This window comes from Scyliorhinus canicula, chromosome 15, assembly GCF_902713615.1.
Source record: "Scyliorhinus canicula chromosome 15, sScyCan1.1, whole genome shotgun sequence".
NCBI lineage: Eukaryota > Metazoa > Chordata > Chondrichthyes > Carcharhiniformes > Scyliorhinidae > Scyliorhinus > Scyliorhinus canicula.
Genome location: NC_052160.1, coordinates 114,474,123 through 114,491,389, shown reverse-complemented (window position 1 = coordinate 114,491,389; position 17,267 = coordinate 114,474,123). Strand labels below are relative to the sequence as shown.

Sequence of the window (17,267 nt, the reverse complement as noted above, 5' to 3'; positions counted from 1 at the left end):
AAGTGGCAACACAGGTGGAGAAGGTAGTCAAGAAGGCACATGGCATGTTTGCCTTCATTGGCCGGGGCATTGAGTATACAAATTGGCAAGTCATGTTGCAGCTGTATAGAACATCAGTTAGGCCACACTTGGAGTACAGTGTTCAATTCTGGTCGCCACGCTAACAGAAGAATGTGGAGGCTTTGGAGAGGGTGCAGAAGAGATTTACCAGGATGTTGCCTGGTATGGAGGGCAGTGGCTATGAGGAGAGGTTGAATAAACTCGGTTTGTTCTCACTGGAACGACGGAGGTTGAGGGGCGACCTGATAGAAGTTTACAAAATTATGAGGGGCATAGACAGAGTGGATAGTCAGAGGCTTTTTCCCAGGGTATAGGGGTCAATTACTAGGGGGCATAGGTTTAAGGTGCGGGGGGCAAGGTTTAGAGTAGATGTATGAGGCAAGTCTTTTACACAGAGGGTAGAGCGTGCCTGGAACATGCTGCTGGAGGAGGTGGTGGAAACAGGGATGATAGTTACATTTAAGGGGCATCTTGACAAATACATGAATAGGATGGGAATAGAAGGATATGGACCCCGGAAGTGAAGAAGATTTTAGTTTCAACGGGCAGCATGGTCGGCGCTGGCTTGGAGGGCCGAAGGGCCTGTTCCTGTGCTTTTACTTTTCTTTGTTCTTTGTTCTTTTGTATTTCATCTGTCACTTAATTGCCCACTCTCCTAGCCTCTCCAAATCCTTCAGCAGCCCCCCTGCTTCCTCAATACTACCTGGTCCTCTACAGATCTTTGTATCATCTTCAATCTTAGCAACAGTGCCTTCAGTTCCTTCTTCCAGATCATTAATGTATGTTGTGAAAAGTTATGGTCCCAGCACAGACCCCTGAGGCACACATTAGTCACTGGCTGCCATCTTGAAAAAGACCCCTTCGTCCCCACTCTCTGCCTTCTGCCAGTCAGCCAATCCTCTTTTCATGCCAGGATCTTACCCTTAACACCATGGGCTCTTAACTTATTTAACAGTCTCCTATGTGGCACCTTGTCAAAGGCTTTCTGGAAATCTAAATTAATAACGTTCACTGGTTCTTTGTCTAGCTTCCTTGTTACTTCCTCAAAGAACTCTGACAGATTTGTCAGACATGACCTCCCTTTGACGAAGCCGTGCTGACTCAGTCCTATTTTACCATGCACTTCCAAGTACTCTGCAATCTCATCTTTAATAATGGACTCTAAAATCTTACCAATGACCAAAGTCAGGCTAACCAGCCTATAATTTCCTGTCTTCTGTCTCCCTCCCTTCTTAAACAGTGGTGTTAAATTAGCCACTTTCCAGTCTTCTGGGACCCTTCCTGCCTCCAGTGATTCCTGAAAGATCATCACCAAAGCCTCCACAATCTCCTCAGTTATCACTTTTAGAGCCCTCGGATGTAATCCATCCGGTCCAGGTGATTTATCCACCTTCATCCCTTTCAGTTTCCCCAGAACCTTCCCCTTAGTGATGACCACTGCATTCACCTCTGCCCCCTGATTCTCCTGGAGCACTGGCATCCAATTAGTGTCTTCCACCACGAAGACTGATGCAAAGTAACTATTCAGTTCCTCTGCCATTCCTTTGTTTCCGATTATTATTTCTCCAGAGTTAATACAAATTATCTTGACCGATTTATAGGAATGATGTTCCTTTTGCTAATGGATGCCCTTTCATAATGGATGGATGTATTTGAAATTAAGTCCACAACTTCATATGCTACAGTTGAGAAACTGTGCCAATGTTTCACACCTACGGTGTACCAGAAGTATTTGTTTCAGACAATGGAATGTATTCATAAGTGCGGAATTCCAGTAGTTCATGACATTTAATGGAATAAAACAATATTCAGACTGCATCATATCACCCCTCACCAAATGGGTTGGCTAAACGCACAGCTCAGGCATTCAAGGCTGGTCTGACTATGAAATCACCTGCGTCACTAGGAACCAAGATAACATGGCTCCTACAGAACCACTCCATATACCACTACTGGCACAGCCCCAGCTAAGTTGCTGATGGATCAACACTTGAGAATCAGCCTAGTAGTTCCAGGTTTGGCGGGTAGGGTGGAGTCAAGGCAGAGTTGCCAGAAAAGGAACCATGATTCGGCAAATGTGGAAAGAGCATTTGAAAGAGATGATCCGGTTTTTGTAAAGAATTTTGGAAGTGGACCAAGTTGGTCCCGGGAGTCATGGGACGGAATTCTCCGACTCCCCGCAGGGTCGGGGAATCGCCCAGGGCCTTCGTAAATCCCGACCCCGCCGTGGCCGGAATTCTCCGCCACCCGGGAATCGGTGGGGGCAGGAATCGCGCCCCAGCGGTCGGCGGGCCCCCCGCGGTGATTCTCCGGCCCACAATGGGCCGAAGTCAGGCCTCTCCCGCCGATGTGGTTTAAACCACCTCTGTGCAGGCGGTGCGAGTGGGCCCCGGGGTCCTGGGGGGGGCGCGGTCCGATCGGACCCCGGGGAGTGCCCCCACGGTGGCCTGGCCCGCGATCAGGGCCCACCGATCGGCGGGCGGGCCTGTGCCGTGGGGGGCACTCTTTTTCTTCCGCTGCCGCCACGGCCTCCACCTGGTGGAGGCGGAAGAGACTCCCTCCACCGCACATGCGCCGGTGGTGACGCAGCGGCCGCTGACGCTCCGGCGCATGTGCGGACTCACGCCGGCCGGCGAAGGCCTTTCGGCCAGCCCCGACACTGGTCAGTGTGGTGCCAAAGGCCATTGGAGCCAGTCGGCGGAGCGGAAGCCACTCTGGCATGGGAATTCTCCGCACCTTTGGGCAGGCCCGACGTCGGAGTGGTTGGCGCCACTCCGCTACGCCGGGACCCCCGCCCCGCTGGGTAGGGGAGAATACCGCCCATGGTGACCAAGACAGAGCCACTGTCCTATGATGGACACATTTTTGAAGAAGCACCTCAGCCCTTTATGGAGACAGGAACCCTCCCAGGAGCCAGTGTTACTGCCTGATCCAACTGTGTCGGCAAATAGTGTTTGTCCAAGAGTGAAGCAGTTGATCAGCCGGTGGCAGGTCCAAGTGCTGCTCCCAGTGAAACCGAGAAAATAGTAGAAAATTATGTGCTTGTACCAGGGGCGAAATTCTCCGACCCCACGCAGGGTCGGAGAATCGGCCGGCAGCGGCGTTAATCCCGCTCCCGCAGGGTTTTTAAATCTCTGACCGGCCAAAAACCGGCGCTGTGCAAATCCCGCCGGCAGCCTCTGAAAACAGCTGGCGCCGGCGGGATTTCATTTTTTTTTTAGTTTCCACAAATCTCCGGCCCGGATGGGCCGAAGTCCCGTCGACGTGCCCACGGGTCACGTCGGCGAAAATCACAGTTGCTTTAAAACGGCGTCAACCATTGATGATGGTTGACGCCGTTCAGTGTCGGGGGGGGGGGGGGTTGCGGCATCGGGGGCGGGGGTTGCGGCATCGGGGGGGGTTGCGGCATCGGGGGGGGGTGGGTTGCGGCATCGGGGGGGGTTTGGGGGCAGCGGCGTGCAGAGAGGGGGGGCGACGGATGCCCGGGGCCAACGCACCGTCGCCCCCCCCCCCTCTGTACGCCGCTGCCCCCTACCCCAACCACCCCCCCTCACCACCCCTACCTCCCTCCAACGCCCCTACCCCCCTCCCCACCACCCCTACCCCCCTCCCGACCACCCCTACCCCCCTCCCCACCACCCCTACCCCCCTCCAACACCGCCCCCCCATCTCTCGCAACGCCGCAACCCCCCACCCTCAACGCCGGGTCCCCCCCTCTCAACGCCGGGTTCCCCCCCCCCCTCAATGCCGGTATCCACACCCCGTCCCCCTCCCTCTGAAGGCCGGTACCCACACACCTCCCCCTCTCTCCTCCTCCCCCCCTTCCTTCCTCCTCCCCTTCCTTCCTCCTCCCCCCTTCCTTCCTCCTCCCCCCCTTCCTTCCTCCTCCCCCCCTTCCTTCCTCCCCCCCTTCCTTCCTCCCCCCCTCCTTCCTCCTCCCCCCTTCCTTCCTCCTCCCCCCTTCCATCCTCCGTTAGGGGTGGGTGCGGCGTTAGTGGGGGGGGTTGCGGCGTTAGTGGGGGGGGGTGCGGCGTTAGTGGGGGGGGGTGCGGTGTTAGTGGGGGGGGTGCGGCGTTGGAGTGGGGTAGGGGTGGTGAAGGGGGTAGGGGTGGTGAGGGGAGGGGGTTGGGGTAGGGGCAGCGGCGTGCAGAGGGGGGGCGACGGTGCGTTGGCCCCGGGCATCCGTCGCCCCCCTCCTCTGCACGCCGCTGCCCCTACCCCAACCCCCCCCTCACCACCCCTACCCCCCTTCACCACCCCTACCCCCCTCCAACGCCGCCCCCCCTCCAACGCCGCCCCCCCTCTCTCAACTCAACACCGCAACCCCCCCCCCTCAACTCAACGCCGCAAACCCCCCCCCTCAACTCAACGCTGCAAACCCCCCAACGCCGGGTCTGTCTCTCTCCTCCTCCCCCCCCCCCCCCAAATGCCGGTCTGTCTCTCTCCTCCTCCTCCCCCCCCCCCAAATGCCGGGTCTGTCTCTCCCCCTCCCCCCCCCCCAAAATGCCGGGCTGTCTCTCTCCTCCTCCTCCCCCCCCCCCCCCCCCCCCAAAACGCCGGGTCTCACCACTTCCGCAGCTGGTGAAACTGACGCGTATCGCGTCAGTCAGCTGCTGGCCCCTCCGGGAACGGAGAATAGCGGCCTAAAAGAAGGCCCCGACGCCGGAGTCATCTACACCGAATTTTCTCGCCGGAAATCGGCGTTACGACGGTCTGCAGAGAATTTCGCCCCAGGAGAGAGTCCCAGTGAAGCAGGATCAAATGAAGCCACCTTTATAGCGGAACCTCCACAAATTGAGCTATGTCAATCCTAGGAAAGAAAAATTCCTCTGACAGATTAAGTTTCTGAGAAACGGTGTTAAAAACTGGTCATGATGTTTTGAAAATTGTGGGAGTTATCAAGGTACTATGTAATCAGGGACATAAAGGTGGAGGGATGTATTAGCTTGCCCCTTTAAGTGGGCGTGCGTTGGATAGGTCATATGACCCAATTGCCCAATGGGTAACGGGCACGTGGTCCTCGATGTAGAGTGTGGGCTTTTGCAGATAGTTGTGATCCTAGAGAATGAAGACATCGATTAGAGTGCTCTTATTGTTTGAATTTATAGTAAACCCATCGTTGTTAGCTAGTTAACTGGTGATTGCCAATTATTCCCTTTACTACACTGTCCATCCCTAATTGCTCATCAATATATGGTGGTGAGCTGCCATCTTGAAATGCTGCTGTATGTGTAGTATATGTATCCTCGTAGGTGTAAGGGAGGATTGTTCCCAGATTTTGACCAACGAAAGAACATAATATTTCCAAGTCAGGGGGCTGAATGTTACACCCTTCCACCAATCCCCCATGTTGTGTTTTCTGCAGGGCACATGTAAAACATGACAAGTGGGCATGCTACCGTCTACCCGTCAAATCCCAACCCGGTCCTGAAGTGACCAATTTATGGCAACTTAAGGCCCCCAATCTCCCATCATTGCCAATAATACCTTGGGCAGTGGCAGGCTGTGAGAATGGAAAGGCCAATTTCTTGTTGATGAAAGGACAGGAAGTAAGGAGAGTGGAGATTCTTTATGGGGAGGTGGGGTGGCAAGGGAGGCCTGCCATATTCACAATGCAGCATCTCCTTAACATTATATCGCACCTTTGTGCCTCCCAACCTGGTCTGTAAAACCCATGCCCTCACCCTCTTGGCACCGTCCCTTAGGGACCCAATTCTATTTGCCTGAAAACCCAGGACCTACCCGGCTCCATTCACAATCAATCAGCTTCGTGGAGATGCTTAACATCCAACCAATGCCCATTACTGAGTTCTGACATTGATGGGATTGTAATCAGATTGGCTGACAGCTCTCAAGGACAGGACTTCCTTCTACTGAAAATCAAAGCCCCACTCATTGCCTCAAGCAATTAGGGGCTGTTTAGCACACTGGGCTAAATCGCTGGCTTTGAAAGCAGACCAAGGCAGGCCAGCAGCACGGTTCAATTCCCGTAACAGCCTCCCCGAACAGGCGCCGGAATGTGACGACTAGGGGCTTTTCATAGTAACTTCGTTGAAGCCTACTCGTGACAATAAGGGATTTTTATTTCATTAGGAAAGTAAATGGCATGTTGGCCCTTATTGCTCAGTGATTGGAACATGAGAATAGAGAAGTTTTGCTACAATTATACAGGACTTTCATGAGACCACACCTGTAACACTGTACATATTTAAGGAAGCATTGACATGCATCGGAGACAGTACAGTGAGGTTCAGTAGATTGGTCCATGGGAAGAGAGGATTGTTTTCTGGGGCGAAATTCTCTGCAGACCGTCGTAACACCGATTTCCGGCGAGAAAAATCGGTGTAGATGACTCCGGCGTCGGGGCCTTCTTTTAGGCCGCTATTCTCCGTTCCCGGAGGGGCCAGCAGCTGACTGACGCGACACGCGTCAGTTTCACCAGCTGCGGAAGTGGTGAGACCCGGCGTTTTGGCGGGGGGGAGGAGGAGGAGGAGAGAGACAGCCCGGCGTTTGGGGGGGGAGGGGGGGGGAGGAGGAGAAGGAGAGAGACAGACCGGCATTTTGGGGGGGGGGGAGGGGAGGAGGAGAGAGACAGCCCGGCGTTTGGGGGGGGGAAGGGGAGGAGGAGAGAGACAGCCCGGCATTTTGGGGGGAGGGGAGGAGGAGAGACAGACCCGGCATTTGGGGGGGGGGGGAGGAGGAGAGAGACAGACCCGGCGTTGGGGGGTTTGCGGCGTTGAGTTGAGGGGGGGGGGTTTGCGGCGTTGAGTTGAGGGGGGGGGGGTTTGCAGCAGTGAGTTGAGGGGGGAGTGTTTGCGGCGTTGAGTTGAGGAGGGGGGGTTTGCGGCGTTGAGTTGAGGGGGGGTTGCGGTGTTGAGTTGAGAGAGGGGGGGCGGCGTTGGAGGGGGGGCGGCGTTGGAGGGGGTATGGGTGGTGAAGGGGGTAGGGGTGGTGAGGGGGGGTTGGGGTAGGGGCAGCGACGTGCAGAGGAGGGGGGCGACGGATGCCCGGGGCCAACGCACCGTCACCCCCCCTCTGCACGCCGCTGCCCCTACCCCAACCCCCTCCCCTCACCACCCCTACCCCACTCCAACGCCGCACCCCCCCCCCCACTAACGCCGCACCCCCCCCCACTAATGCCGCACCCCCCCCCCCCTAACTGAGGAAGGAAGGGGGGGAGGAGGAAGGAAGGGGGGAGGAGGAAGGAAGGGGGGGAGGAGGAAGGAAGGGGGGAGGAGGAAGGAAGGGGGGGAGGAGGAAGGAAGGGGGGGAGGAGGAAGGAAGGGGGGGAGGAGGAAGGAAGGGGGGGAGGAGGAAGGAAGGGGGGGAGGAGGAGAGAGGGGAGGTGTGTGGGTACCGGCCTTCAGAGGGAGGGGGACGGGGTGTGGGTACCGGCGTTGAGGGGGGGTGGAGACCCGGCGTTGAGGGGGGGGGGACCCGGCGTCGAGAGGGGGGGACCTGGCGTTGAGAGGGGGGGGACCCGGCGTTGAGAGGGGGGAGACCCGGCGTTGAGAGGGGGGGGGGTTGCGGCGATGAGGGGGGGTTGCGGCGTTGAGGGTGGGGGGTTGCGGCGTTGAGGGTGGGGGGTTGCGGCGTTGCGAGAGATGGGGGCGGCGTTGGAGGGGGGTAGGGGTGGTGGGGAGGGGGGTAGGGGTGGTGGGGAGGGGGGTAGGGGCGTACAGAGTACAGGGTAGGGGCAGCGGCGTGCAGAGAGGGGGGGCGATGGATGCCCGGGGCCAACGCACCGTCGCCCCCCCCTCTCTGCACGCCGCTACCCCCAAACCCTCCCCCCCGATGCCGCAACCCACCCCCCCCCGGTGCCGCAACCCCCCCCGATGCCGCAAACCCCCCCCCGATGCCGCAACCCCCCCCGATGTCGCAACCCCCCCAATGCCGCAACCCCCCCCGATGCCGCAACCCCCCCCCGATGCCGCAACCCCCCGCCCGATGCCGCAACCCCCCCCGATGCCGCAACCCCCCCGATGCCGCAACCCCCCCCCGATGCCGCAACCCCCCCTATGCCGCAAACCCCCCCGATGCTGCAAACCCCCCTCCCCCGATGCCGCAACCCCCCCGATGCCGCAACCCCCCCAATGCCGCAACCCACCCCCCGATGCCGCAATCCACCCCCCCGATGCCGCAACCCACCCCCCCCGATGCCGCAACCCACCCCCCCCCCGATGCCGCAACCCACCGCCCGCCCCCCCGACACTGAACGGCGCCAACCATCATCAATGGTTGACGCCGTTTTAAAGCAACTGTGATTTTCGCCGACGTGACCCGTGACCCGCGGCGGGACTTCGGCCCATCCGGCACGGAGATTTGTGGAAACTAAAAAAAAAAATGAAAAAACGCCGGCGCCAGCTGTTTTCAGAGGCTGCCGGCGGGATTTGCACAGCACCGGTTTTTGGCCGGTCAGAGATTTAAAAACCCTGCGGGAGCAGGATTAACGCCGCTGCCGGCCGATTCTCCGACCCTGCGTGGGGTCGGAGAATTTCGCCCCTGATGAGAGACTGAGTAAATTGGGTCACTATTCTGTGGAGTTTAGAAGAATGAGAGGGGATCTCATTGAAACATTCAAAATGCTGGAGGGACTTAACAAGGTAGAACCTGGGGAATCTAGAACAAGGGGTAGGAGGAATGCAGTGAGGTTGATCATAAGACTGAGCTGAGGAGAAATCTCACTCAAAAGTGTCACAAATCTTTGGAATTCACTACCTCAGAGGCCTGTGGATGCGTCATCATCAAATATATTTAAGGCTGAGTGAGCCAGATTTTGGCCTCTTAGGTAATCAGAGGTGTAGGGAGTGGATGGGGAAGTGAAGATCGGCCATGATTATGCTGAATCATAGTGCAGGCTAAACAGTCTGTGTGTTCTTCTCCCCCTCCTATTTCCTATGTTCTTAAACTGGCTGAAGACTGGAAGGCTCTTGAATGAGAGAGTTTACTCCAAGACACCAACTTGTTTATCATCCAATTGTCCCACTTTCTATCTCACGACTGTCCAGCTGGCAATTTTGATTCACACTGCAGGAACAAAAATAAATAAATCTACAGGCACAAATCATAATTTCGCCCTTTCAGCTGAAACTAAACAGCAGCGGCAGCTAAATTGTAGCTTGAATCATTAAACTCTAAAGCACCCTAGGAATGAGCAACTTTAAACATTTCATTATCTCTCACTGCAGCACCAATCCACAAGCCATATAATAAGTAAAAGAGTCGCAAAAACTTTAATCATATGAGATTAAACCAAATTTTAATCCGACACATGTATATATATATTGTTAGGTTATCTAACTCACCAGTTTCTCTTACTTCTCCGACCTAAAGCCATTGATTTTGTGGAATGTGTGCGTGCGAATGTGGGGGAGAGAGTGAGAGAGCGAGATTGTCACAGTGTCTCATATTAACTGAGAATGTACTAAAAGTAATGTATCCACAGCACAGTGAACTTATAAGTGTTTTAAGGGTCAAGTAGCCTTTCCCTTCCCTAATCGCATATCTTCTGCATACTTTATTTCTGCTTCCATTCATATTGGAAGGGGTTTCGTCTTAAACAACGATCCCACCACTACCATTCTACCCCCCACCCCCTGCCCACCGAAGGTTTCACCCAATCGCTGTGCCAAAGCTACTAGCCTTCACTCTGCCCCAGATGCTATTGGATCAAATCACACATTTATAGAAACATTTCCAAGATGCAATGCATCAATGCTTTTTTACTGTGCCTCGTTTCCTACTGTGACAAAACTTTGGAGAGAGACAGGGGCACATTATTTTGTAATTAATGCGCTGAGTTTGAATGCAAACATTTTCAGGTAGATTTTACTCTGCAGGTAAAATATCATCTGGATGGAATGCAGAAAGGCAGATAAGTCACATGCTGCGTGATTCCCAGTTAAAATAGCCTAGCCAGCAGAAAAATGGGGACACTGTTTTAGTCACATTGCACTAATTTTATTTTAAAACACACTACAGATGCCTGTGCTTCACTGTTTCACATTTAATTAACGAACAGCTAGCATATTCAGTGACAAAGCAAATATAGAGCTCACAATGATTAAAAACACACATGTTTCTCTTTCTGTTTTACCACTTTTCCAACATATGCACAAAACAGGGGATGTATATTTAGCACACGGTGGAAGTGATAGTGTTGTGATTACGTGCTCAATGACTATCTTAATACTCCTTTTTATTTATTAATCAGAAATGCCATTAACCACATCTGGATTCCCAATTAACCACATGTAGTTAGTGGCTAAAATATGGAAAACATTGATTTAAAATAATTGTGTAGCTCCAATGCAGATATGTGATTCTCCCATGCCTGTTTTTCTCTCTAAGATTTACCCTGGGGTAGATTGTAGAAACTGATATTTTTACATTTGAGCAACACTGAATGTTCTTCTTCAATATCTCTTCTATCGTAGTCAAGTTGTTTTTGGAATGTTAGAATAATTGTTACATTTTTATGTCCCATCAATTTTTGTCTTTCTCCTTGAACTCACTTGACTTCTCCTTCAGGCCAGCACAGGAGACTCTTATCACTTATGCTACCCAAAATCGGTATTTGTTGAGGTTCAACTCTGAATATCAGTTGCTTTGCTGTCTCAGACAACCTCACAGTTCAGCCTATGTCTGTCCGGAATCCTCGTCCACACATGTGCATTTCCAACATGGATCAATAACCCGGTGGAACATAAGCCAGTCATCATTCAAATAGACCAGTTAAGATAACATAACTCAGCAGAAACCAAAGAGATCTATCTGTTCCCTGCAGCTAAGCTCTTTGGTGTTTTAGTCAGCTGAGCAACAGGTGAGTAATATTTTGAATTCAGGAAGGATGTGTTTCATTGTTTTGTGACATCGTCCCACTAAGCCATTATTTTCCGGAGCTGGATATTTGAATTTATAAACAAAATATAACTATTGTAATCAATCGGATCACTCCCACCTCAATATCATAGTGAAGTTTTATTTCCTGGCTTTCCCAATGACCACTACCAATGGAGCACATTTTAACTCTTTATCAGTTCAATTTTAACTCCCAGTTGGGAACATTATATTTGCATTTCAAATAATGCTTGGCAGTTATCTGATCCATTGACTCCATCTACACCTCCCACTGGCTGGGGCAAGCAGGCAGCATAATCAAAGAGTCCTCCCACCCGGCTTACTCACTCTTCCAACTTCTTCCATCAGGTAGGAGATACAAAAGTCTGAGAACACGCACGAACAGACTCAAAAACAGCTTCTTCCCCGCTGTTACCAGACTCCTAAACGACCCCCTTAAGGACTGACCTCATTAACACTACACCGCTGTATGCTTCACCTGATGCTGGTGGTTATGTAGTTACATTGTGTACCTTGTGTTGCCCTATTATGTATTTTCTTTTTATTTTATTTCATGTACTAAATGATCTGCTTGCTGCTTGCAGAAAAATACTTTTCACTGTACCTTGGTACACGTGACAATAAACCAATCCAATCCAATCCAAATAGTGCAGATTCCATGGCAACACCTCTTCCAATCAGAGACCACTTGTTAACTAATCAGCATTCTCTTCTCATACAGCATAAATTGTTGTTTTCCCCTTTAACAGGTGTTCTTGCAAATTGTTCTGATGAGTGCTAGATGAAAAGCTTCAAAATGTCTCTTTATTCAGCAATTATCTCATTAAAACTATACTGTAATAATCTGCACAGGACACATGGGGCAGGATTGATTGTTTTCCCCATGTGGCTTGAGGAGTATGAGCTCCCCCGCTAACTACGGGTCTGATGATCATGTTTTATAAAAAGGTCAGCCAGACAAGAACCGGCCAACACAGAGAGAGGACCCAGTGAGGTATAATTGGGCCCTTGTAAATAGTTCTTCTTATAAATTAACGCTTTCTTTTGTTTACTCATCTGACTCCCCTCGCCTTTATAAAAAAAGATTATATTACTAAAACCTTGGGCGAAATTCTCCGACCCCCAGCAGGGTCGGAGAATCGCCTGGGACCGCCGAAAATCCCGCCCCCGCCGTGGCAGAGATTCTCCGCCACCCGGGAAGTGGCGGCGGGAATCTCACCACTCCGATCGGAGAGGCCCCTGCGGTGATTCTCTGGCCCGGATGGGCCGAAGTCCCGCCGCTGGGAGGCTGGGAGGCCTCTCCCGCCGCCGAGGTTTGACCCACCTCTGGAACGGCGGGATCAGCGGCGCGAGCGGGCCCCGGGGTCCTGGGGGGGGGGGCGGGGGGCGATCGAACCCCGGGGGGTGCCCCCACGGTGGCCAGGCCCGCGATCGGGGCCCCTTGCTCAGACTCCGGGCCAGTCCCCTGGGTGCACTATTTCTCCTCCGTGACCGCCAGGCTTCCGCCATGGAGGCGGAAGAGAACCCCACATCGCGCATGTGCCGGCAGTGACGTCAGCGGCCAGATGCCGCTGACGTCACTGCTGGCACATGCGCTGACCGGCGAAAGCCTTTCGGCCAGCCCCGCTGCCGGGGGCGCCGGTTTTTTTGCGCCAGTCTTCTGGTGCCAACCGCTCCGGCGTGGGGCTGGCCCCCAAAGGTGGGGAGAATTCCCCACCTTTGGGGAGGCCCGACCCCTGAGTGGTTGGCGCCACTCCCCTACGCCGGGACCCTCCGTCACGCCGGGTAGGGGAAAATCCCGCCCCTTATCTCCTTCAGACTATGCTGCCCAGTTATTGACAGGGAATTAGTGTTATGGCTTTTAATTACAGTTGCACATACAAAATGTAAGCTTAAGAGGACTCCATTTTGCATTAAGGTGATTAGAAAAGGCCATCTTAACAGCTTTGATGAGCTGATATCAAGATCTTGTCATAAAATGCACAGCTTGCACTCAAGAAGTAAACATATTCATTTTCAAGCTAGATTGAAGTAAAGGTAATGGCCGGGATTCTCCCGTACCCGGCGGGGCGGAGGGTCCCGGTGGGACGGAGTGGAATGAACCACTCCGGCATCGGGTCGCCCCAAAGGTGCGGAATCCTCCACACCTTCAGAGGCTAGGCCGGTGCCGGAGTGGTTGCGCCCTGCCGGCTGGCATGGAAGGCCTTTGGCGCCACGCCAGCCGGGGCCGAAGGGACTCCGCCAGCCAGCGAGAGCCCGCGCATGCATGGGTGCGTCAGCGGCCGCTGACGTTATGTCCGCGCATGCGCAGGGCGGGGGTCACCTATGCGTCGACCATCGCAGAGGCTGACACGGCCGACGCATAGTAAAAGAGTGCCCCCATGGCACAGGCCCGCCCGCTGATCGGTGGCCCCGATCGCGGGCCAGGCCACCGTGGGGGCACCCCCGGAGCCAGATCGCCCCGCGCCCCCTCAGGACCCCGGAGCCCACCTGCGCCGCCAGGTCCCGCGGGTAAGGGACCTAGTCTGATGCACGCTGGCAGGACCGGCAAACAACCAGCGGGACTTCGGCTCATCGCAGGCCGGAGATTTCGGGCAGCCCCGGGGCCCATTGAGTCGCGTCGGTCCCCGCCATTCTCCGGGGCGGGCGGTGCGATTCACGCCTCGCCGACTTTTGGAGGGCCAGAGACTGCTTTCCCCTTTGAGGGTGATTTAGCCTAAGGATCACCACACCTCAGGCAAGGGCAAGGTTGAGAAGGTGAGGCCTTCATGAATAACCTCAACTGGTATAGGAATTGAACCTGTGCTGTTGACCTCGCTTTCTGTCACAAACCCTATCCAGCCAACTGAGCAAAGCCAGCCCCCTAGATTGAAGTACAGCTGAGAGGTATCTCATATTGAGGAATGGAACAGTTTAATCAGTGGAAATTGAAAATCTTTCCTCCCCGCACCACCCCATTTGAATGACAATACATTCCTGTGGGGTAATATATTGATACTCACCATTACAAAAATGATCAAACTGTTACGTAACTGAGATAAGTGTATCTAAGGGGCAGAGAGTGCTAATTCAAACCCATCCTTCTGGATTAACGGGAGCTACCATGCAGCTTCTGTTACTTTCTACTCAATATGAGCCTGTTCAAACACATTTCCAAATAGCATATCAGGGTAATTATAATTACAGCTCAATACATTTTTGCAGAAATCTTAATTTTCAAATCACTTACACTGAAGATTTAGTTGATTCTCTTTCTGACAGCTCTCCCGGCAGCTGTGAATCTTTTCACTGTTTGTGATCATTAAATAACAAAACAATCTTTTTGGGTGCAATGTAGGAGATCTGTTTTGCAATCATCTGAATCAGTAAGGTCATGAAACTGTAATGGGGCTTGAACCTTGAATATTTGAATCTTTATTCTTGTTATTATTTGCAAAAGTTTGTAAAAACAGGTGTTGGAAAATACATGAGGAATGTATTTGATAGAATTGCAGTGTTCAATTTTGATTCTCCTTATGTTTGGCAGCTGGGTACATCTGATTCAGTGTTCAGGGATAACTCATCTTATTTTCTGTTTTGATTTCGGCAGGAAAGGACAATATATCTATTCTCCCCTTGCTGTGGCCAGAAATTAAAATTAAGTTCTCGAGGGAAATGCAAAATGCCATTTACTCACAAGTTATTTCTCATTGGTTTACAGGTTTCCTGACACATGCAAAGGAGAAATCCTTGCCCGGGCAGCTTATCCTGTGTGTGCCACTTACCTCAAAAAAAAAATGATTTCGCTGCTGTGAGTCTCCATCTGTTGTCTGTCACTCTGTACCTTCATGCTACACTGTGGGATCAATGTTTTCTCCAGCATGGGGCTAAGCCTGACGTGCCCAGCTGTTAAGTACACAAGCCTAAGAGATGCAGATGCCTAAACCCTGCAGGAGCTGAGGTGATTTCTCCCCTTGTGGATCTATCGCTGTCCCGTGACTATATCTTTCTGGTGAAAGCTGTCTTGCAGATGGTCCAATTATTTCCACTTCGGGTCCCTTCATAAAGACTGAGTCAAACATCAAGGAAAACTTGAGATATTAATTTAGTGAACAAGAAACACATCAGCATGATGAGAATTTGTCCGCCTTTTCCTCCAAGACTTCTAACTAATGACCAAAGAATGAAAGACCTGTGCAAAAGAAATGATATTGTTCAGCAACCCTTCAATAATAATCACTTGGAGTAATCATTGAGAGGTCTGCTGCACTTCTGGAGGAAAAGAAAATGCTTTTCAAATGATGGAGATACAATTACAGCTAATGTTTCATTCTTTATGGCGAAGTTGAAGCTGGGATTCGGAATGGCTTAATTACCCTAAAGAACTAAATAGCACATGAACATAAAACAACGATGATGGAATTGCACTGACATCGAAGGACCTCTCATGCTCTGAGGCATGTGCTCATGCATTTTTGTAACCACCTGTGGGTTTTGTGCTCTACCTTGTCCTATCATGCCACTGCGGAGCATTAGGCAAACTCCAATCTGTTTGTTCAGGCCTGTGATCTATTAGGCACATTGCAGAATCCAATAACTTGAGCGTACTTCAACAATGGCATTTTTCAGTTTTGAATGTGGCATTCAAAACAAGTTATCATTCAGTGTGTTTAGAGAAAGAATCTTAATTTGTAAACCACTAACAGATTTTGTATGTTGTATCTTTGTAGGAAACCTATTTAACTGTGTACGTGCTCATCATGTAAGGCCTGCAATGCCATGATGGAAAGCTGTGATGTGAATAGAGTACATCTCATTCTGCCAAATAAAGCTGTTACTTTACTGAAGAAATAGCGAGCAGAGGAATTATTGCCTCTTTGTCAAACGAAAATAGCCAAAGAATGAAACTTGCCATAAAAATGAGACCTCCTCTGATTATGCTCATTCAAGTGAAAAATAAACACGTTGGTATTAGGAAGATAAGAAAGATTTTCCGCCTCATGCTCAAAAGTGCATCATTTCATGAAAATAAGCAATTATTTAATGTAATCTTTACATTGTACGGAAATGACTTGCACTATAATCACCAACGTACTCCACGCCTCAGTGTTTATGGATGAATATATGATATTCATAATTTGCTCTGACTTTATGTATACAGAGACTGAAGAGTCCCCTTTCTAGGGAAACCTATTGAATAGAGGTAGAATTTTCAACTTGAATCCTATTTTTTTCTTTGCGGATCCACTAGTATAAATAATTGTAAATATAATATCCTAGCAAAGACTGGCCTGCTAACTATTCATGAGAAAAAAAATCAGGCTGCTTTAATTGTGGAACTCAATGTAAAACCTGCAATTTTGCTGGAACACGTTACAATATGATGATTGCACAAGGTGTTCTCATGAATCAAAGCAAACTTATTTTATTTATTTTCTTCTATTAAGTGGCGCCCAGGATAAAATGATTCCTGCGCTGCTGAGGTGAGTGGAGTCAGATGTGGAGGGGAGGCACATGTTATCTGTGGAGGACATAAACCAAGGTCACACAATGGAGATGTGAAGATGGATGAATATTCTGTATGGCTTTGTTTGATTGCTTTTAGGCAGTGTTTACAATGAACCTTTCCTTTCCCGCAGGTGATTAATTGAGTAGGGTAGAGTTCATTCTAAGACTGATTGTACATGGTCAATGGAAAAAACTGGTTTGATCAAATAAGTGATCCTCTCTCATTCCATGTCCTTATGCCATTTAAGCTAGGTAAGGCATACACATGCTTCTGTGTCCCTATTTTAAATCACTTCTAGAAAAACAGTCAAGGAACCCTGTGTACACATGAAAGTATTAGCCCTGATGTTAATCTGAATGTAGCTTTTGGGCAGCAAGGTAGAATTGCATGAAAGTAGCCCAGAAATCACTGAGTGGGTTAGAATATGTAACCACTAATCAATTATACCAATTAAATTTGATTCCTGGAATCTGCGTCTCCAAGCTGTGTAGTGGCTGTGGTGTGCACCCACATGAAACAGTGGGCACCTGAAAAGAATGGAAGGTGGGCATATTTAATGATGCCTCGTTGGAATTACTCATGCCATAGTCAGGAGGAAGGGGGTTTGCTGCCTTAAACCAGACCACAGATTCTTGAGGTTGGTTTTGCCAACTTAAATTCTGGATCCAAGAATTCTGACTGCTTGGATTTTTTTCTTGTCCGGTCACCATTACAATTTAAGTTTATAATTTCTCTGTCAGCAGCTCAGGGGTTGAGCATCGTGGCAAAGGAGAAACTCACATTCAGGCCTCAGTGAATTTTTAGCTCCAGAACTACAATTCAGATTCAGGAGAGGACCCCGACATAAACATGGTGTATA

The 17,267-nt window shown here is 51.1% G+C and overlaps 1 protein-coding gene across 4 annotated transcripts in view; it reads left to right on the top strand.

Annotated features, from left to right (window-relative positions):
- The window catches only part of LOC119978592 (chemokine-like protein TAFA-5), a 616,915-nt gene that overhangs the window by 405,629 nt on the left and 194,019 nt on the right, over positions 1-17,267 (top strand). For 2 of the 4 annotated variants that reach the window (XR_005463500.1, XM_038820360.1), the window contains one exon: positions 14,621-15,752. The exons of the other annotated variants lie outside the window; for them this stretch is intronic. Coding sequence is in view for 1 of the 2 variants with exons in the window: in XM_038820360.1 (XP_038676288.1) it covers positions 14,621-14,629 (9 nt within the window). In the remaining variant the exon portion in view is untranslated. Of the gene's footprint in view, positions 1-14,620; positions 15,753-17,267 lie in introns of those variants that run through there. 4 annotated transcript variants of the gene reach the window in all.